Genomic DNA, 27,144 nt, shown 5'->3' on the forward strand with positions numbered 1-27,144 from the left:
TTAAGACTGCATAATCCCTAGGGCAGGTTAAGGATATTTGAGCCAATTGCGAAGAAGTTATGCCAAGTTAAGTATTTAAATTTTTGTTTTTTATATATATTGAGGCAAAGGGAATAAACATATTGTAAATCAAAGACACATTTAGTAAATAAAGTAAATCTCACATCGAGTATGAAAAGTAAGCATTAAAGAGTTGAGGATCCCATAAATGACATTTTGCAGTGTCTTCTAAGCCTTGACCAATAAGTTTTATGAACTAGAGTTAAACAGAAGAATTAAATGATAATAAGGAATATATTTAGTACGAAGAAAAAAAGCAGGGCTACACTGTGAAGACACTCATACAATGACATCCTGACTCTAATTAGCTTTCATTTTTCACCTTTGATTTTTCTTTCTACAAGTGCTAGCACATTCTCATCAAAATAATTGGGAGGAGTTAGAAAGACTTGGTTAAAAATTTAACATAGTAGGAATGTCTTTCTGATATGCAGATGAAGGAATTATGAGTTGAATTTATTCAATGGTCTGTGAGTCAGATCTTAGTCTCTGTTACATTATCACAAATTGGCTGTGAGACTCCAAATCATCTCTCAACCTCTCTGGATTTGGACTGAGGTTGAAATCTGAGCTCTATCATTTTCTAGATGTATGACTTTAGGCAACTGTTTCACTGATGAAGCCTACATTTCTTCATTTGTAAATAAGAGATGGTGATTAAATGATACATGTAAACTGCTGGGCCAGGTGACAGGCATTTAATTAATTCTCAAACATACTACCTTTATTGTTATTTTCATTATCTAACATCTTTGCCAATAATATTTTGTTATTCTGTACTATTTTTACATTGTTTTCTATAAAACTTTAAATACAGGCAAACACTATTTTTGCATATATTTTATGACTAATTTAGTTGGGTTATTTTCACTCATGAGGAATATCAAAAACTCTGTCAGTATAGAATGTGTTTCTCCCATCTTCTCTCCTTTAGGTGAAAATCTATTTGTCAATTCTGTTTCAAAAATAGTAAATCAGTATTCACTTGACCTTTTTTATTATATTTAAACATTCAACAGCCTTTTAAAAAAAAAGAAGAAAAAAGAACTTTGAAGGAAATCATATGAAAATAAAAGAAAAAAGAAAAGAGAAATTTTAAAAATAAAATGGACATTCAACATGGTCTATCTGCCTGATAGCTGTCAGTAAAAGTTTAAATATTTTTTATCTTTATATGTCAGGCTGGGTTACATATATACATATACATATACAGACACACACACACATAAATATACACATACATATGTTAATATGTATCCATATATGTATTTATGTGTCAGATTACTTTATATGCCAACTGTCCTTTGGGGTAGGAAATAAGATTCCCAAGACCAATGAAGAATAACCAATCCATATCAGCTTTTAGTACCTTGATCTTATCTTTAAAATTAAGAAAGGCATTATTTAAAAATTGGATAACTTACTCAAAGAAAAAACACAATTATTAGTACATAGCTCAAAAGATGCCTTTAAATCACCTAAAAAGTATCAGTTGCTGTGTTAATCAAGGTGCTTTCAGTAACTCATTATAGCTTTGATGAAAGTTCTTAGTTGGCAATAAAATTGATCACAATTGCTTTTCTGATCTACATGAGTGAGTTATTGCTACTCTCTTATTTTAGAGTAAATAAAACTTGAAAAAAAGTTTAAAAGTTCCACAATCACAGGCAATAAATGTAAAAAATACTCATATTGGACTATATCAAACTTAAAAACTTCTATGCAGCAAAGGAAATAATCAACAGAATGAAAAGGCAATCTATGGGAGAAAATATTTGCAAATCATATATCCAACAAGGCATTAACATCTAAAATATATGAAGAACGCCTACAACTCAACAACAATAAAACAACCTGATTAAAAAATTGGCAAAGGACTTGAATAGACATATCTCCAAAGAAATATACAAATGGTCAAGAAGCATATGAAAAGATGCTCAACATTTCTATCAACAGGGTAATGCAAATCAAAGCTACATGAGACATCACCTCATACCCAACAAATCGGCCACTATCAAAACAAACAAACAAACATAAAGTAACAAATGCTGACAAGGATGTGGAGAAATTAGAACCCTGGTGCACTATATGTAGAAATGTAAAATATTGCATCCCCTATGGAAAACAATATGAACTTTCCTCAAAAAAAAAAAAAAAGAGTAATCATGATGTGATCCAGCAATGCCACCTCTTGGTAGATATCCCAAAGAACCAGAAATAGGATCTCAAAGAGACAACTGCATGTTCACTGCAGCATTTTTCACAATAGCCGAGAGGTGGAAGCACCCTAAATGGCCACCAATGAATGAATGCATAAAGAAAAAAAAAATGCAATGGAATATTATTAAACCCTAAAAAAGATGGAAATTCTGTCACATGCTACAGTATGGATGAACCTTGAGGACATTATGCTAAGTAAAATAAGCCAGTCACAAAAGATAAATACTGTGTGATACCGTATACGCGGCATCTGAAATAGTCAAACTCATAGAAACAAAGTAGAGTGTGGTTGTCAGGGGCCAGCGGGTAGGGGAAGCTGGAGAGTTCTTCAATGGGTATAGAGTTTCAATTTTGAAGCATAAAAAACTCTAGAGAGCTGTTGTACAACAATGTGCATATCATTAACACTACTGTACTGCACACTTAAAAATGGTTAAGAGGTTAAATTTTATGTTGTTTTTTTTACCACAATAAAAAAGTTCCATAAATGGAAGCATATTTACATATACTTATACTTAATTACACTTAGAAAACTCAACCCCCATATCTTGGCTCAAATTTTGATAACTATACCTTGTAACAAATAGAGTTGAAATATAACAATTAAAAATGTGATTTCTTACTGTATGCTAACACATATATATGGAATCTAAAAAAAAAAAAAGGTTCTCACGAACCTAGGGGCAGGACAGGAATAAAGACAGAAAAAATATCTATTTGAAATCTCATAATTACTTTCACCGTGGTTATTCAGGTTTTTTTTTTGTAAAAAATACCAGAATTTTACAAGGGTTACATTTTCTAGATGAAACCAAGTTGTACCAGGTTGTACCTATATTCAAGAGTCTTTGTTTAAATTAATAACAAATACTCTTTCCTTAGAAAATCTTAAAAAGATCTCTATTTCTGAGTTAACTGTCACCTCATTGCTAATTTCATTTCAAACCTCAATCATGTTATAGTCTATAACATTTTCAACAAAACATCAATACTGAAAAACAGAGCTTTATGAAAAATGACTGTATTTCTGCCATAAGTTTATTTTCTGTAGAGAATACGAGTGTTTCTTGATACTAAAAATATATTCATTCTTAAAAAGTTACCAGCAATGTGGATTCTCTTGAATGGATACTACTTCATTCTAAAATCAATGTGTGGTGGTGTGTGTGCGTGGCCTCAGAAAAATCACACTCTTAACATAGATTTAAAAGAAAATTAAGTGAAAAATTAGTCATACATAAAGAACAATAGAATACAATAATGAATCTGAAAATAGATACAATATTGAATATTTAAGTACAATTACATTGAAGAACTGATCATGAAAAGCATTAGAAGATAAAAAGCACAGCTTTCACTTTGTTGTTGAAGTTTTCTTGCCCTTAAACAAAATTCAAAATCTATGTAGCTCATAATATGGGGCCCATATTAACTATGAGGCCATTATAAATGTCTGTATTGTAAATGTAAATTATGTTGTAAGAATCATGTTGGTTAAGAGGATTTACCTATTTAGGTTTTAATTCCCTTTTTCTTTACCACTTAACTTTTTTTTTAATTAAAAAATGATCAAAGGTAAAGATCTTATTTGCAAATTCTATCAAAGTGAAATCTGCAATAAACTTTCTCAAAAATTCCTCATCTACTCAAATGTAATAGATCTATTAGCTTTAGAACAAAGATATTTCCTTAGAGACTGACTGTCATGTATTCAGTATACGTCCTAAGCATTGCTCCAAAGGCCAAGCGATGTCAGAGGGACACCTAGGATAGTAGTACACCCTGACTAAATGCTCAGTGTAATTGAATTGAACTCTCTCAGTGCATTATTAAGCATGCAAATCCTCTTGAAGTTCTGAACTGTGCATGTATATAAATTAATTAAGAATCTCAAATCCGGGACACCTAATTGTAAAATGTGGATATTCAGATATGTTTATTACCTTGGACAAGTCACTTTGACTCATGGAAGTTGCTGTTAATTCAGCTGGGAATTTAGGCAAAAGTCCTCATTGCAAATCAGTTGCAGAATATAATTTTTATTCTTCTGTTTCTTTTCAAATATTCTTCACTAATTTTAAAGCTTGAAAAATATTAGGAATAGTGACTTAAATATAATTAAAGATAATTGTTAAAATTTGAATGCATCAATTAAAAAAATTAAAAATATCTTTGACCTTGAAAGAAAGACTAAAATATTGGGAACAAGTCTTGAAGTAATTGAATGTTTTAACCACTGTCCTTTCCGTGAAACCAAAACTAAACTAAAATATTCTCGTTCAAAATATCAAATGAAATATTTTCTTATTCAACAACAAATTCACAATGAAAGATTTAGAGATTTTGCAAGATGAAAAAAATCACATTAAATATATTCATGAACAAAAAAAGGGAAAAAAAGCTTGATTTAAAATCACAGTTTGTCAGCCAAGTTAGGGTTAAAATAATTCAATAATAATTGTCTTGAGTTTCTACTAACAAGGTAGTAACAAACTAACTAAAAATTTCTGATTAGAAAATGATAACATTCTCAACCCAATATTAAACCACGAAGAGCAGCAGCTCTTCTTCGTATCCTCAATAGTTTTTTTCACCTTCCCAAGGCCAAAATGTCATCATTTTTTTTTAAAAGAAAATCAAAGCCAAATGGTAAAAATGCAAAGATTTGGTTAAACAAACAGTCAGAATTTCAGTGGTTTTATCTGCAGCATGCGGAGCAACCAAACAAAGCCAAGATATTGTCCATCTCTTTGACAGACAAAGAGCCTCAGAGGTCCAGAGTGACATGCCCGAAGGCTGGCACGTGATTTGGCTAATTAAATTAAATAGCAGGAAACAGCTTTTCCATATGCCATGGCCTGGCCACACACAAACTGTAACAGTAAATCTTTTATACTAGTCAAGGAAAATGTAACCATTAAAAAATATACAGTATCAACACACCATCCAAGAATCAGAAGTTGCATATCCACATAAACTCCCTGGGCCTGGACTTTAACGCCAAATGCCTAAGAACTTCCTAATTCACTTTAGGAGCTATCGAAAAACCCATGGTAATTAAAAAGAATGAAAAAGAAACCCCCCTAAGGTTTACCAACATTTTTACTTTAGCCAATATTCTGATTGCTTTAAGGACACATTTCTACACAAAATTAAATCAAAACCTCAATACTTCTGAATCAGAGTTAAAATTAAATCTATTGCTCATTTTCCACCAATTTTATATCCTCCCTCCCCATTACACAACTGAAATTAGGAGATCTATTGAAAAAGGAATAGAGCCTTTGGAATCTCTTCAGAAAACTCTTCTTCCATGCTTCCCACAATTTCTCACCCAATACCACAATTTTCTCTAAGTTTGCCATTGAGTTCTAGGCTTTTGTTCAAGACAATGATCTAATAAGATTACAGTATAATCTTTAACTACAAAAACACACTCAATTTATTGGGATTAATATTATGCAGAAAAAAAAAGAAAGGGGGGGTCAGTTGGGGAAAGGGAGGCAAGGACGAAGAAAGAAAGGAGGGAGGGAGTGAGGGAGGGTGAGAGGGGTGGAACTAACTCTTTAAACTGAGGTTTGAAAGGTTTTTGAAAATTAGTTGGTATTATTATTTTTTACTTGGCTTATTCTATATAACTGTAGGATGCCAAAACTCATCTAATATACATGGGTTAGCAATGCCCATTCAAACTATGTTCGTGTATATATGCCAGAAATCGATAAGAAATTATTAACAATTGTTCCCCCATGTATGCCTTCAAAATTAAGAATTGAGTGTAAAGATAGCCAAAATTCAAGAAATTCAGAGCTTAAGAGAAAATAGTCAAGCCACATAGAAGAACTGACTTGATAGAAGCCAGTAAGTGACCAGCTTCTAAAGTGAAGCCAAGGCCTAAGAGTGAGCTAAAGCAGCTCTTTCCCCCTCCCCAGGATAGTTGTATTTATCTCTTCATACCTTTACTGAGTCCCATCCTCCCTTTTCCATCCTCATCCCTGCCCCAGGGCCCTAGGCTAAGATTGATAACTCCCTAGGGTCATTCATCCCTGTAAACATCTAGGACTGTTCACTAGAGGCCCAGAGTTCACCCATTAGTGAGAGAGAAAAACCAGGATTAGAGTCAAGGCTACTATAGACCTGCTCCAACAAAACTTAAAAACGAGTCTTGAAAAGGTTTAAGTGATCAATATTGTTTAAAGAAAGACAAATTTAAATTATCAGACATCTAATGAAAATTTACTACACAGTAAATGGAGTAGGATGACATGAACAATATTCAAGAGAAAAATTAAGCAGTAGTAGCAGACACAGAAATGGCAGAGAATAGAATGAGTAGAAACAGACTTTAAAACAAACACATATAAATATGCTCAAGGTTTTAAAAGAAAACATAAATATAATGAGGAGGTAAATGGAAAATATACACAAGCACCAAATGGAACTTCTAGATCTGAAAAATGCAATGTCTTAAATGAACAATTTATTGGGTGTGACTAAAAGAAGTTTATTTACCAGGAAGAAAAGATGAGTACAGCAACAGAAACTACACAAATACAGAGAGAATGAAGAATAAGAAAAAATGTACCGAGACTTAGAGACTTGTGAGACAGTGTCAAGCAGTCTATCCTGGGTGTAACTGGAGTCCCAAAAGAAAGTGAGTGAAAATAATATTATAAAAAATAATGCCTGATATTTTCCAAAATTAAAAAAAATGCAAATCCACAGATACAAGAAGCTCAGTGAACAAAAGCAGGATGCAAACAAAGAAAACAGCATTGAGGCAAATTATAATCAAGTTGTGGAAAACCAGTGATAACAAGAAAATCTTAAAAACAAGCAGAAGAAAAATACACTATCTGATTTCAAGACTTGCTGTAAAGCAACATTAATCCAGATTCTGTGACCTTGGTGTAGAGTTAGACATATAGATCAGTGGAATAAAGGAAAGAGTTCAGAAGTTTGCTCACATATATATGTTCAATTGATTTCTAACAAAGGCACGAGAATAATTCAAAGGAACATGATAATCCTTACAAAAACTGGTGCTGAAAACTTTGGTTACCTATGTAATATAATGAATCTCAACCTTTCTTTAGTTCATACAGAAAGTTGTATGGCTCAAAATGTCTCTTTGCCCTATATGTAAAAACTAAACTAGAAGGAGAAAATATAAAAGCAAATCTTTCTTGGACAGGACATAACCATAGAAGAAAAAATTGACAGAATGGGACATATCAAAATTAAAACACTCTACTCTTCAAAATAAAAGACAAGCTATAGGTTTAGGTAAAAATACTTGCAACATATACATCTATAAATGGACTGTATCCTGAATATATATTACTCCCATACCCAATAACAAAAAGACAGATGCTCCAAGCAAAAAACATGCAACATAGCTGAATCGACAGTTTACCAAAGAAGCTCTGCAAATGGCCAATAAACACATGAAAACATGGTCAACATCATTAGACATCAGGGAAACACAAATTAAAACCACAGTGAGAATACACTACACATCCACTAGAACATATAAAGTTAAAAAAAATATCTGACAATACCAAGTGTTGGCAAGAGGAACTCTCATACATAGCTGATGACACTGTAAAATACCCCATCAAAAAATTGTTTGGCAGTTTTTTATAAAGCTAAACATATACTTATGACATACAAATCAGTAATTCTACTCCTAGGTATTTACCCAAAAGAAATAAAGCAACTGTCTACCAAACCTTGAATATAATATTCATAGCAGCTTTATTTATAATTGTCTATACCTGGAAATAACTAAATTTCTGTCAATGAATGAACAAACCATGTCATGTCCATACAATGGAACACTACTCAGAGATTAAAAAAAGACCGTATTACTGATACACACATGGATGGATGTCAGAAGCATTTTCTGAATGAAAAAAAAAAAAAATTGAAAATATCACAGACTCTTTTTATATAATTCATTTATATGAAATGCTAGAAAAATCAAAATTAATGCACAGTGACAGAGAACAGATGAAGGATTGCTTGTGGCTGAGTGGAGAGTTGGGGTGGAGGGTTGAGTAAAAAGGAGCAAGAGAGAACTCTTTAGTGTGCTATAAATATTCTATACCTAGATCGTGGTGTACACATTTGTCAAACTTCATCAAATGTACATATATAAGTAGATTTTTGTACGTAAATTATACTTCAAAAAAAGTAGATTAAAAAACCAATATGGTTTAGGCAGTTAAAGTAACCAAAGTAAAATCTCATTTCAAAAATTTAATCCAAATTATGATGGAAAAATATCCAGACCTTTAGAAATGGAACATTTTTTAAATCTCCAGGAAAGCCTCTTTCTGGGGGGATGGGGAAACCCAGCTTTTTAAATCTGCTTCCCTATCTAAAAGAGTATTATATTCATCTATGACACAGGAGGCAAGGATATACAATGGAGAAAAGACAGGCTCTTCAATAAGTGGTGCTGGGAAAACTGGACAGCTACATGTAAAAGAATGAAATTAGAACACTCCCTAACACCATACACAAAAATAAACTCAAAATGGATTCGACACCTAAATGTAAGACCGGACACTATAAAACTCTTAGAGGAAAATATAGGAAGAACACTCTTTGACATAAATCACAGCAAGATCTTTTTGGATCCACCTCTTAGAGAAATGGAAATAAAAACAAAAATAAACAAATGGGACCTAACGAAACTTAAAAGCTTTTGCACAACACAGGAAACTCTAAACAAGATGAAAAGACAACCCTCAGAATGGGAGAAAATATTTGCAAACAAATCAACGGAAAAAGGATTAATCTCAAAAATATATAAACAGCTCATGCAGCTCAATATTAAAAAAACAAACAACCCAATCCAAAAATGGGCAGAATACCTAAACAGACATTTCTCCAAAGAAGACATACAGATGGCCAAGAAGCACATGAAAAGCTGCTCAACATCACTAATCATTAGAGAAATGCAAATCAAAACTACAATGAGGTATCACCTCACACCAATTAGAATGGACATCATCAGAAAATCTACAAAAAACAAATGCTGGAGACAGTGTGGAGAAAAGGGAACCCTCTTGCACTGTTGGTGGGAATGTAAATTGATACAGCCACTATGGAGAACAGTATGGAGGTTCCTTAAAAAACTAAAAATAGAATTACCATACGACCCAGCAATCCCACTACTGAGCATATACCCAGAGAAAACCATAATTCAAAAAGACACATGCACCCCAATGTTCATTGCAGCACTATTTACAATAGCCAGGTCATGGAAGCAACCTAAATGCCCATCGATAGACAAATGGATAAAGAAGATGTGGTGTATATATATACAATGGAATATTACTCAGCCATAAAAAGGAACGAAATTGGGTCATTTGCAGAGATGTGGATGGATTGAGAGACTGGAATACAGAGTGAAGTAAGTCAGAAAGAGAAAAACAAGTATCGTATATTAATGCATAAATGTGGAACCTAGAAAAATGGTACAGATGAACTGGTTTGCAGGGCAGAAATTGAGACACAGATTTAGAGAACAAACGTATGGACACCAAGGAGGGCAGGGGGGTGGTGGTGGTGGGATGAACTGAGAGATTGGGATTGACATGTAGGCACTGATATGTATAAAACAGATAACTAATAAGAACCTGCTGTATAAAAAATAAATAAAACAGAATTCAAAAATTAAAGAAAAAAGAGTATTATATTGAAGTACAACTAACCACTGTACATATATAAGGCTGTAAGATATATAAAAATACTTAAAATGTGTATGAGGTAAAGAAAATACAAAATAAAGGAATCAAGTTGGATATTTTCACGAGTTTGTCAGGCCATTCAAGAAATAAAATAAAAATCAAATCATTTAAAATATGCACCAGAAAACTAAATGTTACATTTACTTTAATTCATAAAGTATAAATAAAGAAAAAAAGGGATTTGTTAGCACCACCATCATGACCAAAACATATCTAAGCTACAAAAAAATATAGTGTTAAGTCATCTTTATCATGTTAAATGAAAGTAATAGAGAGGACTAATGACTATTCAAAGTCAGGAAGCAATTCACTTAAGATCAAGAAAGGATTGCAGGATTTCTTGTCCCAAGATGGAATGAATTTAGCATTCAGCAAACTGGAGACAATAGAAACCCCCTCTTGCCCCCTTCCCACACCAAAGGAAAATGTTCTCAGATCATTTTGTTAAAAAGCAAAGACACAGAAATTTCACTACTCTCGTTTATTTCATGCTGCCTCGAAAAAGACACAGCCCAATGCAAATGTGAGAAGAGGATCTGTCCTGTAGGCTACTGGCAAGGCAGACTTTCAGAGTTTTGTTTCCTGGTGCTGATAATGGGGTGGGAATTAACGGTAGAGGAGAGCTGGGCATAGACAGCTTATCCGAAGACCCTCCCTTGATCAATATATTATCTTAATACACTCTTTGGCACGAAGATCATGTGGATCATTTATACCTAGAGTTGATTTAAATTTGATGACTCCTTCGTTGAAATCTGAAGAAAAAAATCTGGGGTTCTTTTTACGGGAGATAAAAGGAGATAGATTGAAAGGGGATGAGAGGAAGAAGTCATGTACTCACAGGGTCTCCCAAAGAACAATCCAACCTGGGTATTGCCCGACGAGTCATGAAAGGGTTGCAGTTCAATCAATTAAATTCTGGACTGTTTACTCGCAGTCCTTGGGACAGGGAGGGGCAATCCAAGCCGCCTCCTGCAGGGACCTACGCTGTGTATTTATTGCCTTTTTCTGAGTGTGCTGGGACATGGAAAAGGTGGGGAAGTTATTGTTCTCTGGTTTTTTATTTACTGAAGAGAAAGTTATACATTATTAAAAAGTGAAACTGAGTGTGAGGTAGGTTCCAACCAAGGAGAAGAAAGTAACTAAATTTCCAAGAAGTTCTTAGTCATGTTATTAATAGTGATTTTACTAGCTTTTGCTAATTTTTACTCTGCTTCAATTTTGCTAGCACACATTGGTATTTACACAGACTAACCCATTTAAGCCTCATAACACCCTAATAAATATTACAATTGTTAATCACATTTAACAAACCAGTAAACTGAGGCTTGGCAAAACTAAGTAATTTGGAGGTGGAGTTGCTGGTAGATGAAGTTAGAGTTGGAACTCCTTCAGTCAGTCTACAGAATCAGCATTGTCACTAGGCAGTTACACCTATAATGCAATTTCACACATGGATCTCAAAGACAATGAGAAATGCCACTGTTCAAGTTTTTTGCATACATAGTCAAAACAACACATAATTTCCAGGTTCAGAAATAGTTTTCCTTAATTAAATATGCATAAAGATGAGGTTGATTTACTCTCTAAGATTAGTATGAATCATTTTGTTTTCTTTCCAAGCTCCAACTTTCAAAAATTATATAGATTACATGGATATAGAAAAATTAATGCAGGTATACCTCGTTTTATTGTGCTTCACTTTACTGCACTTCGAAGATACTCTATTTTTGACAGATTGAAGGTTTGTGGCAACTGTGCCTCTAGCAAGTCTACTGGCGCCATTTTTTTTTGACAGCTTTATTTTTAAATTAAGATAAGTACATTTTTTTGACATAATGCTATTACACACTTAATAGACTATAGTGTAAACATAATTTTACATGCACTGGGAAACCAAAAAATTCATGTGACTCACTTTATTGTGATACTTGCTTTATAGCAGTGGTCTGGAATTGAAGCCACAATATCTCTCATATGCCTGTATTATAAAGAGCCCATGAAAATTGAGATATTATATTTTATCTAAAAATGTGTGTCAGATATTATAACAGAATAATGATTAATATAGAATACAAATTATGAAAAATCAATTAGTAAGTTCTGAGTAATATCAAATAATAAATTCATCAAGAAAAAAATTTCCGTCATTTACCCCTAGGTGAAAATGAAAATTAAACAGTAACGATTATTACTAGAGCCACCTTAAAGAAAATGTTACTAATGGAGACATTCAGCACAAGAAATAGTCCAACAAGTAAAAAATGAGTCTACATTTCACATTAGGAAACAAAAGTGAACCTGTAATCATAATAGGGAAGAAAATGTCCTTTAGCCATTAAGGAATCTGAATAAGAGAAATGTAAAACAAAAATCATTCAAATGGCATTTAATTGAGAACTTCATAGGTTCCTTGTGTGGTTCCAGGAACCCTGATATTTTCCCTAGCTTCAAAAGGCAAAAGGTAATAATGAAAGAAAAAATTACATGGTAAATTGTACGGAACTGATTCTAAGTTGACTGAATAATTCAGGCGGGTTAGGGAAATCAGAGATGGCATAAAGGAGAAAGCAGAGAAAGGTTTGAAAAAGGAAGTTAAGCGCTTTCCAGATAGTGAAAAAAGCTTGATGAAACTCACGCAATTGGAATCCCAAGTTGGAAATTTGCTTTGCATGGAAAGTGATTAAGTTAGATTGGGAGGGATAAGTGCCTGCTCAGAATATAAAGGTCGAATTATGAGGACTGAAGTTCGATGATAACATTTAGATAAAGATATTAGGAAGATATTACTGTATGTTCTGCCACAGAGAATGGGAAAGTGGTAGTGGAATTTCACAGTAAGTTAACTGAATTAGTGTAAAGAGGACACTGATGTGGAAGGAAGTTCTTGCAATGATAAAAAAAAATTGTTTTAGTATTAATTATGTTAGTGACTAGGGAAAGCAGAGCCAAAGAGAGAGTGAAGAGATATGATGGCTGGAAATCAGAAATAGGAATACCAACTGCTTATAAGAGATAAAGAAGAGGAGATGATCAAAGGTGACTTCAGGATAATCCATCCCAGAGTCTAAATGGTGGTTCCAAAGACAGAAATGGAAGAGTGAGAAAAAACAGCACATTTTACAGAGGATGAACTTTTACTAACTTTGAGATGAGAGTGGAGCAATGAGTGTACTGTCTTTAAGACTGACAGTATTAATAAAACACTTGATAGACTTTGAGTTGTCTTTAAGGTAAAAAAAGAAAGAGATCTTTAAACCCTTAAACCATTAACATGCCACAGATCTCTTCTAACACAACATTTTATACCTTTATGTTAGACTAAATTACAGCAACAGAAAGATACTGGCAAGAGCAAATACTCATCGTTCAGATTTTATAGCCTACCTAGTTCCGAAATGATGTAGTGAGATCTATTAACATGAGAGAAAGAGGATCTAAAAGCAGTGTTGTACAACATTAATGTAATGTGAGCCACAAATGTAAGCTACATATATAATCTTAAATTTTCTAACAGCCACATTAAAGAGGTAAAAGAAAGCAAGATTAATTTTAATAATGTTATATAACCTAATATATTTAAAATATACTATCTTTTAATATGTAATGAATACATGTCATCATTACTTAAGTATTAATATATTTCTATACTATGTCTTTGAAATCTGGTGTTTATTTTACACTAAAGCATATCTCAATTCGTACCAGTCACATTTTAAATTCTCACTAGCTACATGTGGCTACCAGTTTGGAAGTACAAACACACAGTTCTTTGCAGAAATTCTGTCAACAGAGGAACAAAGATCAAAGACTTGAACATAATAACTTCAACATACAATTTAAGTGCAACGTAGACATAAGTAAAAATGAGTAACCTGGGCAGAATTTTAAAGCCACATAAATGAAGAAAAATAACTTTGATTTTAGCTTTTAAAGATCACCAGGAAAAAAAAAAAGCATTTCTTAACGGAAAAATAAACTTAGTATTTTCCTCAGTTTATATTAGCTATATTAAACATCAAGATTGTAGCATTTAACTGAGAAGAAAAAAAAAAGAAGCACCATCAAAAGCTAGAAGGCAACAAGAGACAACACCAGGAATGGTGGAAAAGCAAGACCAAAATCAACTAGGAATGAGGAAAATGAAGATGATGGATGAGCAACTGGAGTTCATTAATCAGTAAGTTCTTATCTCTTTAAAAATAACACAAAAGCATGGAAAAATATTTAAAAATGTGCATAACTCAAAACAGATCAAAGACCTAAAAGTAAGTTATAAAATTATAAAATACTTGGAAGGAAACATAGGTGCAAATCTCTGTGACATTGGATTAAGAAACATATTCATAACAAAAGAAAAAATAGATGAATAGACTTCAACAAAATTAAAAATGTTTGTGCATCAAAGGACACTATCAAGAAGATGAAAAGATAACCCACGGAATGGGAGACGATACTTGCAACTCATATAGCTGATAATGGTCTAGTATCCAGAATATATTTAAAATCTCTTACAACTCAACAGTAAAAAAGATAAACAAGCCAATTAAAAAATGGGCAAGAGACCTGAATAGACAGTTCTCTAAAGAAGATAAGCAAATATCAGCAAATATCCAATAAATAAATGAAAAAAATGTTCAACATCATTAGTCATTAGCGAAACAGAAATCAAAACAACAGTTATCATTTCACATCCACTAGGATGGCAACAATTTAAGAAAAAAAAAAAAAAAAAGGAAAATAACAAGTGTTCGAGAAGATGTGGAGAAACTGGAACGCCTCATAGATTGCTAGTGGGAATATAAAATAGTTCAGCCACCGTGGAAAACGATTTAGCAGTTCCTCAAAACTTAAACAGAGTTACCATATAACCCAGCAATTCCACTCCTAGCTATATACCCCAAAACACTGAAAACATGTTAAAACAAAAAACTGTACACGAATTTTCAGAGCAGCATTACTCATAATATACAAAAAGTGAAAACCACCCAAATGTCCATCAACTGATGAACGGATAAACAAAACATAGTACATTCATACAACAGAATATTATCCAGTCAAAAGAAAGAAGTACTAATACATGCTGTAATGTGGAGGAACCTGAAAATATTATGCAAAGTCAAAGAAGCCAGACACAGACACACAAAAGGCCACATAATGTATGATTTCATTTATATGAAAATGTCCACAAAAGGAAAATCCATAGGAACATAAAGTAGATTAGTGGTTGCCAGGGGTTGGAGGAGTGGGGGATGAAGAGTGTCCACTTAACTGGTACAGAATTTCTTTGAGTTGATGAAAATGTTCTGGAATTAGGAAGGAGTGATGGCTGCGCATCATCGTGAATATACTAAAAACCGCTGAATTGTACACTTTAAAATGGATAAAATGGTGCATTTTATGTTATATGAGTTTTATCTCAATAAAAAACACAAAAACAAAAAACAACATACCACAATAGCTCAGAAATTCTGAGGAAAAATAATTTGCCAAGTCTTGGCAAACTCCATAATAGACTAGGAAATTATTCTATTAGAAGAGGGAAGCAAAACGGACAAACACTATCAAAGAAGTAATAGCAGTAAATACAGTAACCTATAGTTATACTACAACTATACTTGACCTATAATTAACATGCAGGTGAAATAGAACAATATACAAGAAATACAAGACAGTCTATTATGAAAGCAATGAATCAGAGAATCCAAGAATCTTAGGTAAAAGCTATTAAAAATCAAGACATATTTTAAGAAGTGGTTTAGGGCCCCTGGCCATCTCCAGATCACTGTTTCTGAATCAGACTCTCCCAAAGGGCTTGAAAAATGTAGATTCCTGGGCTCCTAGTCAGTACAACAGGATCAGAACCTCTGCAGGGTGTGGTCAGGAATCTCAATTGTCAACATCTTCCCTCAAGACAATTTTTATGCACCTTTCAATAGGAAAACCACTTCAGAGGTCTAGAACTCAAGACAAACATCCTTATTTTTTTTTTTACAACACTATATACAGACTATACTATGTCAAAGTGACTATCAAGTGCATCCTTGATACGTCACAAAAGTTTTTAAAGGCAGTGTCCTGACTGCTTAGAAATTGAAGTCTCCTCCCCTTCGCTGGGGAATGAAGGTAAGAATTGGCAAGGGAGAGCTGTGAGATGGTTGAAATCTTGTCTCTTTCACTCCCCCAAAAAGTTAATTCCAAGTGCAGTCACTGTTTCACCCCATCTCAGGACTGGCTCTGGTCAGAGAAAAAGAGACTCACAAATTTTCATGATTCGAATAGTTGAACATAATGTACAAGAATTAGATTGCTCATCTGTGATTTAGAATAAAAAAAGAGTCCTGATCTCCTAACTTACAGCAATGACTGAAAGAGAAAATGGATTCAAAACAGTTTGGAAATTCTGATGGGCAAAGACAAAGAGAGCAAGAGGGCGAGAGAGCGAGAGAGCGAGAGAGCGAGAGCGAGCGAGCGAGAGAGAGAGAGAGAGAGAGAATAAAGTGCTAATGATTTAATAAACTTGGACATGTAAGAAGAACTGTTGCACAAATACAGCTCAGGGGTAGAGGCTGAGAACAAGGGCTGGTGCGGGAATGTCTGGGTTCAAATGGGAGCTAGACTGTCACTAACTGGGTGACCTTGACCTGATTTGACTTCTCTGGGCCCCAGCACCCTCATCTCTACAATGGGACAATAATATCCACCTTGTAAGGTTGTTGTGAGGACTAATGCTTTAAAAGATGTAAAGTGCTTATAACAATACTTAGTACATTATATATTTGCAATAGTTAAAAGTCTTTTTGTAAATCAAGATGGTCCCCCAAAGTTGCATTGTCTAAACCCTACAGTTTATAAGCCTTAAAGAAGTTACTTTAAATGAGAATAGAGACCTTTTAAAACCTAGATAGATTAGTTCTGTAAAGTCATATTCCCAATATCCTGCTTCATTTGCCTGAGTTCTTTGATTGCCTGCACACACCCACCCCTTACTTTCCCTCTAAAATCCAGTTGGAGGAATGACCAATAATAAAGGGAATGGTAATCTACCTCTCAAACTCCTTCTCTAGTATCTCTAAGTCCCTGATTATAAATGCTTATAATTTGTACACCTGGATTATTTATCATTGTTCACCCATAATTATACACCCACAATTGTATATTTCCATTAGTGGAAAAAAATCACAAAGGAATGCCAAATTTAAAAAAATGCTGTTGTCCTCCTATATATCCGTTGAGTACCAGGCTTCAAGAAAACGTTTAGTGTCTGAATTCCTTTTTAACATACTTTAGAAAAAAAGAAGTATGAAACAACATAAAAATTTCTTAAAAACTGTCTTTCTTAGAACTATGAAAAGTAGCAGTCTCCATTTCAGCAGCCACCTTCACCAGGGAGAAGGCAGCTCTAGGCTATCAGAAGAGGAAATCTAATGGTTATTCACCGCAGGTCCTGGCAAAAACTATTTTCCTGAAGAAGAAGTTTCTGATATTGATGCAGTTATCAGTCCCTGTACATTTTGTAAATCAGATACACAGTATAAAATCATTATCTAATTGATTCTTCCAACTCTTTTTTGAGGATCTCTAGTACCAAGTTAATTTTGTGATTTTTATAGTCCAAAGACAATTTTCAGGAAATTATGACTAGCATCAATGGTATTTCCACAACTCTGACCAAATTATCTAGTTTACCGCATTATGCAATGATAATCCATTTCATAATACTCAATGATATCAGCTCCAGAATTAGAGTAGCTTTACCTCATGTGACACTATTGAAGTTTAAAGAGAATCAAAGAATATAAAACAAATATTTTTAACCTATTGAACCAAATACACAGTAACACATTATGAAGTACTGACTAGTAAGTTTTGCTTGCAACTGACCAGAAAAGGAAAAGGAACCCTTGGATGTATGTGGTCCAGTTCCCTTCACGTGAGTCAGGCTCCTTGTTCTTCACACTACTATTATAATAATTGTTTCCATATAAGGGGAGGTCATTTAATTATTCTTTTCTCTTTAAATTTATGTACTGTCACTTTATACTTGTAGGTCAGGTCCTTACTGTAATAGATATAACTATTATGATACACAGAAAATTATTCATTTTAATATTTTATTGAGTGCTTGATATATTCAAGGGATTATATTAACCTTTTTAAAAATAATTTTTTAAGTTGAGCAAAGTTAGGAACTGATATCTATTTATATAAAATTTTATATTTAGAAGTTGACATCAAAGATGATAACATACGAAAAAGGCCACGCGGGGAAAATAAAACTGCAACAAATTTTACATGTGTTTGCTATGTGATAATGGCTGATGTAAACAGGTTAAAGTCACTATCGTTGAATTTATTATTTTTAATGGCATTAGAAGTAACTGCTCGAAAGATCTTTATTTTCTTGTTTCAACAAAGAATGGCAATATATTTTGGTATATGAGACCTAGTGCGTGAGCTTCAAATTCGATTAAATATATCAAGTTTACACAAAGCCATATGTATGAAAGGGGATCTTTTAAAAAAAACTTTATTTGAGAAAGGAAGAGACTTATAACAGAAGGCAAGAAGAGAAACATACAAACAATATATTTACAACACAAAACAAGAGATCACCTTCAAGGGTGTAAATTATAATAAATACAGTAGATTTTAAAAGAGACATTTATCAATTAGCTCTAAGATTATTTAAGTCCAGCTTTCCTTTTCACTGGTTCCAGGTAGTTTTCTTGATTAAATTCAGACTATCAAATTCAAACAATTAACGTCCACCAACTGTACTGATGAAGCTCTCTCAAATGACATTATAAAAAATAGGTTTTTTTTTTGTTTGTGATTACATATCTTTGCAGTAATATTATACAAAAGGCTGTTCAGCCACATGTTCCTCCCCAAATAAAATGTATTTTAAAAGATGCACTATCCCTTTTTTATGAGATTGAAAAAAGACTTTAAAGAAAATGTATATTTATGAGATGGGAAAAATAAACAATTTTATCTTAGGAATGTCATATTTTTAATGCAAAACAACTGACAAAAAGTCATTTTAAGCTGAAGGAATATACTAACCAAAATATGTTGGTAGTAGGAAGTGTTGCCTATTACAGCTATTTGTCAAATTATCAGGACTTTCATTATATGGAAATGTTTTAAACTTTCTAACTTCTAGTTTATGTTCATTTAATTTGAATGGAGACTTTTTAAAAAAGGATAATGTATCTTTAGCAGTAACCTTTTTTAAGAAAGATTTTAAAATGTCACAGCAAAATGTAAACAACACGTGCCAGTAACATACAGTTGTACAAGGTCTACATTTGGCAAAACTGCTATATCTCCTTTGAAACAGGATACTACACCTTAAAATGCCTCGGATTTAGAAATATAAATATTTTAATAGAAAAAAACCTCACAAAGATTCTAGGTCAATTTGGATTATCCATATTAAAGGGGTCTTAATACAACGAATCTTTAACTAGCTTAACAAAAGTAAACCTATAAAACAAGGTAAACATATCAAAAGGGAGTATGAAGGAAATGTTCCAGTGAAAAGCTTCCTTAACAATTTCCCTACTTGTGGTGTTATTTTCTTAGACAATAAATCAATTCATAGAGTGCCCTTTAAAAACAGAGAGAGTAAAACACTATCCTCCTTTTTTTTTTTTCCCTACATTCCTCAGTACATGAATCACTTGGACTTCCTGTTTCCACAAGGCATTTCCTGTTCAGCCTCATAGAATCAGTTTTCTGTAGAACAGCAGGAACCTGACAAAGAACTGACTTAAATAAACAGTCTACTGTTGCCTTCAAAGTTGTTTGCATTTCATAACATCAAAGGACATAGTCCTTCTGAAGGTGCATTATGTACAAGTAGATTCTTTTGTTAAACCTAACTTTCCTAATTTTTTATTTGCCAAAATAGTATGGTATATGCCGTGTCATTATGGAATTATATTAAAGAGATCCTAGTGACAATGATTATCAAACATGATACACCTTCTTCTTTTAAACATGATTTTGACTTCATATCAGATAATAATCACACCGTTACTATGTTTTCCACAACTGTAGATACAATACAGTATCTGATTGGACCATAATGCTGCACATTACTTCTTGCCAACATTTGCATCTGCTTCATTTGATCTTTTTCAATAAACAATGTCATCAAATAACACAGGATAAAAACGAAATGAGCAGTACTAGGTGAGACATAATGTAATATTTAAAATAGTGCTGTGCTGTACTTTGCATCTATATATTTAAAACCACCTCTATTCCTAAAATTTTCAGTTGCAATCTATACAATAACCTAGGACTACTGGCATAGTAACCAGAACATTTCACTTAACAAAAAAGAGAGAGGAAGGAAGGGCTGACTACCTTTAACAGGGTTCAAGACTGTAGTATGATACATTATATACAACAATGTGAAAATTGAATTCTGCATATCAAAAAAAATCAAGAACTAATAGAATGTTTCATTGATCAGACTGGGAAACTATATCCAGCAGTCACTGATCTCAACAGATAAACTAAAAACAACAGTGAGTTCGTTTTCCTTAGAAGTAATTGGTGGGGCAGGCTTTGGGATGAATTAAAACCCTATTACTTGGATACTGATGTAGTATAATTTTAGTGTAACAGGTATTTCCTTACCAGTAGAGTTTCAATGAAACCTTGATATCTATATAGAGATCAGTATATAGAAAGATCTATATAAAGATATATCTGCATTAGAATCCTTAAACACTAAAGTCAAATCATTCAGAGATATAATCGGATAGGAAATTATATCCATTTACCAAAACCTGCAATGCATTTCATATTCAGATAATGACTTTAATTACAAATCCTGGAGCTAAATCTTTGCCTATTACCTGTTGCATAAAAGCAGCCTGCTCCCCAGATTCCATTTCCTGGATCTGAGCATCTTCATCACTGTCCACTGGTTCCTCCTTGACCTTCACAGCCCCAACTTGTCCCAATGTGTCATCCACACAAGCACTGCTGTCACTCCTAGTGCTGTTGCCACTAGAGGGCGCTCTGTCTTCCTGCATCGCCTGGTCCCCCTGAAGCTCTTCCTCCGCTTCCTCGAGGTGACTGCCCGGTTGCTTCAGTTGTTCAATAGATTTCGAAAGCAGCTAGAAGAGAGTGTTCAGGGGTTCAAAATTCAATAGTTCTTGGTGGTAACAGAGCAGCAACATACACTTTGATTTCTTATGACTCTACTTCAGTACACTCTGATATCTAATCTCTGAACATTCGTTTCAGAATGAATTTGTACGCAACAAACTTCCTCAGTAGTACTAAATCTGAAGCAGTCCCATCAATTCCATATTGTACTGGTGTCCTAGACAGGGAATGAAGTCTTTAAGTGGTTTTTAAATATAGATCACTCTTTTGGAAAAAAGTAAATAATAAACTTTTTCTATGGAAACAACGAAACTTTCACAATCTCATTTTCCAACAAATGGCAACCACTGTAAAGGACAGAAGCACAAATGCTAAGAGTTCTTCTTGCCTATTAATTTTCCTATACCTAAATGGTCAAAGATAGAAGACCTTCCTATATACTTCTAAAACATGGATATACTGATTTTGAAATCCTGAACTTTAAAAAGATGTGGAATTAAAAAAAATTTGACAGCACTAAAAATGTTTTATAAACATATCCAAATGTAAATTAAATAACAGGAAAGAAACAAGGAATTCTTTTTAATTTGAAAATTATTATTTAGACCTTTTATTTTGTAAATTAAATCATACTTAATCTTCAGAAGTGTATGAATTATAATTTTAAAAAATAATTGACAACACACCTAACTTAAACAATAGCAAAATGCCATAGTATAAAAGCTCAGAATATGGGGAAAAATTCTCAAGATGATTCCATCTCGTGTAGGCTTTTTGTTTTATTTGACAAGGACCCTATTGACTGATCATCTGCAGATCTTGAACTGTGTTTTCAAGAGTGGTTAGAATTTTCTGCTGAGTCAGTGCCCATGTAAGCAACACACCAATTATTATAATGAGCAGCACGGTTAGAATACCACCACAAAAATCATGAATACAGATTTTTCTGTGAAAAATTCAAATTTACCTCCCACTCACACCTAACTATGTTTTTAAAACCAAACACATACTGTAGAGTTAGAATACATAAGAACTCAAACTTTGCAGGGTGTCTTAACCTCTTAGATATTCCTCCAATCCTCACAACCTCAAATGGCCCTGCATATGCTGACAAAGCCTTTCAATTTCACTGTAGTAGAATTATCCTGGGAGTTTTCATCCATTTGTTCAACAAATATTTACTGAGTGCCAGCTATGTTCAAGACACCCTGCTAGGCACTGGGAAAACAGCCACTGCCCTGCCCTCATGGAGCTTATAGTTTAGAGTGTTAGAAAGGCACCAAATAGATACATAAATTTGTTCTTCTTTTCAAGTGTGGTAAATGAAAAAATAAAAAAAAGAAACACAGGGTGTTAAAAGAAAACACACTAGTTGGTATAGGAGGGGAAGTGTGGACTACTAAGGAAGGTTTCACTGAGGAAGGGCTATGTTTAGGCTGAGACATGAAAGATGAAGGAGGGACAGGAGTCGTTGGGTGTGTGTAAGGAGTGGGAATCAGGGGAGGGACCACTTCTGGCAGAAGGCACAGTGTGTGGACTGAAAGAGGAGCCCCGTGCATTTGAGCCATTGAAAGGCCAGTGGGGTTTGAGCACAGGAAGACGGGGAGAGGAAGCTGGAAGACGATTTTGGAGAGGGTAACACAGTTTATAATATATTTGGGTTGTGAATAAGCTTCTAGAGAAATAAAATACAACTTAGGATAAACCACATATAAGACCTAAACATCACTAATCCTAAACTAGACATGATCAAGCAAAGAGAATACATACCAATCAAAACTCATATCAAAATGAAGAAGGTAAACTTAAATATTAATTTCCTTCGTGCCTACAATCTAACGTCTATTGTTCCTGGACACTCAGTATAAGGAGAACATTCATCCCACCATGCTTTAAAGGTTTTTAAGTACTTTTTAGGAAACTATCTGCAGGACTTTTGTACCAATCATGAACACTTATCAGCTCTTCCTGTCTTAAATACATAATAACTTGAACACTGCTGAGATTTTGGAGGAAAGAGACAATGTAATATTCCTGAACACTGACTACACAATTGTAAAATTCCATTTAATTGGCTAGGGGAAAAAACATCTAACACCACAGAAAACAAGCAGGGTTTTAATTGAAAAGCTCCAGTTTTAGCTGGGACACCAGGGATAAGAACATTAGGTGACAAACACCCACTCACTTTTCAGAGAGAGAGAGAGAGACAGAGAAAGAGAGAGAGAAAGAAAGAGAGAGAGAGAGACAGAGAGGTCATCAGCCAGGCCTGCAACTTTGACCTCCATCACTCACCTAGAATGACATACAAGAGCAGGTTAGAGGATTTTGTGGGGAGAAGAGATTTACTTAGAAAAAGTATTAGTCAGGTGAAGGAGGCTGCAAGAGCCCCTCAGACTATCTGCCAGAAGACTGCTGCAATTCATCTTATGGATGGATGGTTACCGAGCTGTAGAAATTCTCCCTCTCGCTACCAAAGCTTAGCTGGAAAGGTCCCTGGGAGCTAGCTCATCAGAGCTGATGGGCCAAGGATACTGGTGGGTCAGAGACACCTCCACAGGGTGGTCAAAGGATCCTGCCCATAAGAGCCTCTGTGAGGGCAAAAGAAAAAAAACTCTATAGGATGTATGGCCACAGGACAGGAACTAAAGGCCATTCATGAAAGGTCAGCCAGAGAGCACATGACCAGTGTCCAGGAAATGCCACGTCAAAAGTTCCTGCTTCCTGTGGGTGACTCTGCATCTTATCCAGCTTCTGGATGTTTGACTACAGGGAGTATTTAATAACCAAGAGGAAGTTACAGATGCCACCCGCTAAGTAAAAAGACTTTTCTGTTGCTATTTCTCTCCTCAGCTTCAGTTCCAGCATGGCCTCTCACTGCCTTGACCCCCTAACCTCCAATGGTCTTGTCCTCCACCCCTCAGCTCTCAATGACCTGGTCTTCGTTGGTAACTGTACACTCTTCCTAAAACTCAATTTCAAACATCATTTCTTTCTTCTGGCTCACCCTCAGAATATTCTGACCCCAATCATTCCTCACCTCTGGAGGGTCTTCCAAGCTACTGAGCCTACCACATTCTCACTGCCCATCACCGCCCGCCCTCATTCCCCGACTTCCTTCCTTGCTGGACTAGGTTCCATTCTCCATCAATAAAAATCACTCGCTTATTATCTTCAACTCCCCTGCCCTTTTCAATATGGATTTTACTGTATAAGTAAGACTTCTAACCTTGGTTAATACTAAATCCCTGCCAAACCCAAGCAGCTGAATAAGCTAGGAAACAAATAAACAAATTACAGTCATGCTGAGTGTTTTTCTTCAAATTTGCGATCACAACCCTCAAACGGACCCTCAGTGCTGCCTGGAAATCCTAGTACATTTCTCTAGTTAATTTTCTCCCACTCTTTCAATGACTATTTCAAATTACTTCCTCTCTCCTCAAACCTCTAATATCCAGACCTTTTCCTCACTCCTGCTACCTTTGCTTCTTATTTTGGTGAGCAAATAGAAGCATCACCAAGGAAACTCAACATTCTGCTACCAAGCTGTCCCACTCACTCTTCCTCCTGTTACAGTGAAAGAAAGGTCTGCAGCCCTATCTTAGTCAACCCCTCAGCTTAATGCCCTGGGCCCTATCCATTCCTGCAGTTACCCACTCTGTCTTCCATCACTCATTTCCCATCTCTGCTGGAGTACTTCCACTTGGACACCTTCAGTCTTATGATCCATTTTAAATGAAACCTCCCTTGACCACCCCCCCCCCAAACCCATTATGTACCTTCCTTCACAGTAAAACTTCTTGAGTTATTTCTCTTCATTGTCTTCATTTCTCTTGTCCCATTCTCTTTAGAATTCTCGCCAACTAGGCTTTCATCCACACTATTTGACTGAAATCTCTCTCGTTAAAGTCAATAATGACTGCATAAATACCAAATCCAGTGGCACTTGAAATAGGATATTAGCAGGTGCAGTCAGGATGAAGCATTTTAGAAAAGAAAACATGGCAAAATCATAGCATCTTTGAAAGTAAGAGATTGATATTACTAACAGTGGTGCAGCCAAAGACCAGACAAGATGTATGTGAATTTACTGAAATATAATTTCCTACAGATAGCAAATACGTCAAAGAAAATCTTTAATACTGACAAAATGCTAAGTGGTTACAGAATAAATCATATGTACATTTTAACAGAAAACCTTTAACAGAAAATCCGATCTGTTAATGTATTTCTGAGGTCACCGGAGTACCCAGAAATCATATCATTTAGTCCATGAATCACATTTGGTATTTACCACCTCACTGACATAGCGACATACATGAAAGTGTGTATAACAATTTCCAGTGTACAACACAGAAACAATACTGTTTGTTCCAGTGCCTCTGGCTTCATCTACACTTCTGTTGGACGGAAGGAAACACGAGGGAGAAAAGTGCCAGAATGGATAATGCTGTGATAACTGGAAAAGAAGGTCTGACAGCAAAATGATCTCTTCCAAAGGCAGAATTCCTTATGGGTTTGTAAAAGAAATGCTTCTTGACACAAAACGGTGACTTATGAGTGGAGATCATATAGATATAAAATGTTGGAATTGGAAATTTTCTAATAACATTCTTCAAATCCTTATTTTACAGAGAAGGAATTTCATGCCCAAGTAAAAGCCGAGTCATCTCCAGAAAAGAGAAGACACCTAGAACTTTTTATACCCTTCCACTCTGCATTCTCCTCTCAAACGGCTATATTCCAATGACAACTGAATTCATATAAACAATTCCAATGTCTCCCCTGAGCTCCAAACTTGCATATTCAGCTGCTTACCTAACGTCATCACTTAGATCTAAAATATCCAATAGGCATCAGAAACTTTAAGTAGCTCAAAGATAACCTTTATTCCCGTTGCACCCAAATGTATTGATCACCTAATTTTTCTCATCTGAGTAAACAGCCTTACCCAGTTGCATGAGTCGAAAATCTAGGATTTATCCTTGTTTCTCTCTCACTTGTCTTCATAAATATCTGAAAACTTAATTAGTGCTTAGCAACAAAGCTTTGACACGTTTTTTCCCCAGGTTATGAGGCGAATGCCAGTATCCACGTGAATAACAACTACTACTTTTTCACCATTTATGGAATAAAACATGCTCTTTGTGAAGTTTCAAAAAATACAAAAGAAATAAATGGGATCTCCTGGAGATCGTTTTGCAAAATACAAATGCACAGAGGGAGTTAACCTACACTTATTTTTTTTAGATATTTGACTCAAGCTGTTTTTATTTAAACAGTCTAATTTGCCTGAGTGGAAAAATTAGCAATAAACATCAAGAAAATCTGCAAACAAAAGTCACAGAAAACCTGCCTGCCAGGTTTGACGTATTTCAGATTTTTAAAGTGAAAAGTTACTTGCTGTTATTTGTAAGTTTCTGACTATTTACTAGGAAATCCAGTGTTGGGACTATGTTGTGTTCTATGTGTTTCTGAACTACAAATGTGACCATTACAAAGAAGGTATGAGCAAACCCTTTTCTAATTTGTACTGTTGCTGAGTGGCCCCAGCTGCAGGGAGAAGCTGTCTGCTTACTCTCAGTGGGGTGGCAGGGTCTCTCTTTGGTTGAACATCTGGAGGTGATCCCCCAGCAAAGTTGAGCTGTTGCCTTGCTGGCTAGAAAACACAAGAAGAAACATCTGTGTGACAGATAAATGTGTAAGCCTGAGTGAATCTCGGCTGAGGCCCCATCTGTAAAACACACTGTGTGTCATTCGTCTGACACCAGGTGAGTTACTTTGGTGGGGAACCCAGCTGAGATGAAGAAGATGATGGCTGAGCAGCTTATTCTACTCCTTTTATCTGTGCTTCTCCTCATCTGTCAGCATGTCTCTGTATTCTCCATGCTACTGTACAGCAATTGTACCAAACACTAAGAATGCTGCAGGCGGCCCATCACCATTCTGGGTTTGCAACACACACACTATA

At 34.7% G+C, this 27,144-nt stretch overlaps 1 protein-coding gene across 9 annotated transcripts in view; it reads right to left on the reverse strand.

Moving 5' to 3' along the window:
- Positions 1-27,144, reverse strand: part of HDAC9 (histone deacetylase 9) — a 999,599-nt gene that overhangs the window by 359,931 nt on the left and 612,524 nt on the right. For 6 of the 9 annotated variants that reach the window (XM_082472709.1, XM_082472706.1, XM_082472707.1 and 3 more), the window contains one exon: positions 18,555-21,181. In XM_082472709.1, the coding sequence (XP_082328835.1) occupies positions 20,867-21,181 (315 nt within the window). In that variant the 3' untranslated portion in view covers positions 18,555-20,866. Of the gene's footprint in view, positions 1-18,554; positions 21,182-26,751; positions 26,833-27,144 lie in introns of those variants that run through there. The other 3 variants (XM_082472702.1, XM_082472703.1, XM_082472710.1) reach the window with 2 other exon arrangements.

This window comes from Balaenoptera physalus (genome assembly GCF_965194825.1).
Source record: "Balaenoptera physalus genome assembly, chromosome: 8".
In the NCBI taxonomy this organism is placed as follows: domain Eukaryota; kingdom Metazoa; phylum Chordata; class Mammalia; order Artiodactyla; family Balaenopteridae; genus Balaenoptera; species Balaenoptera physalus.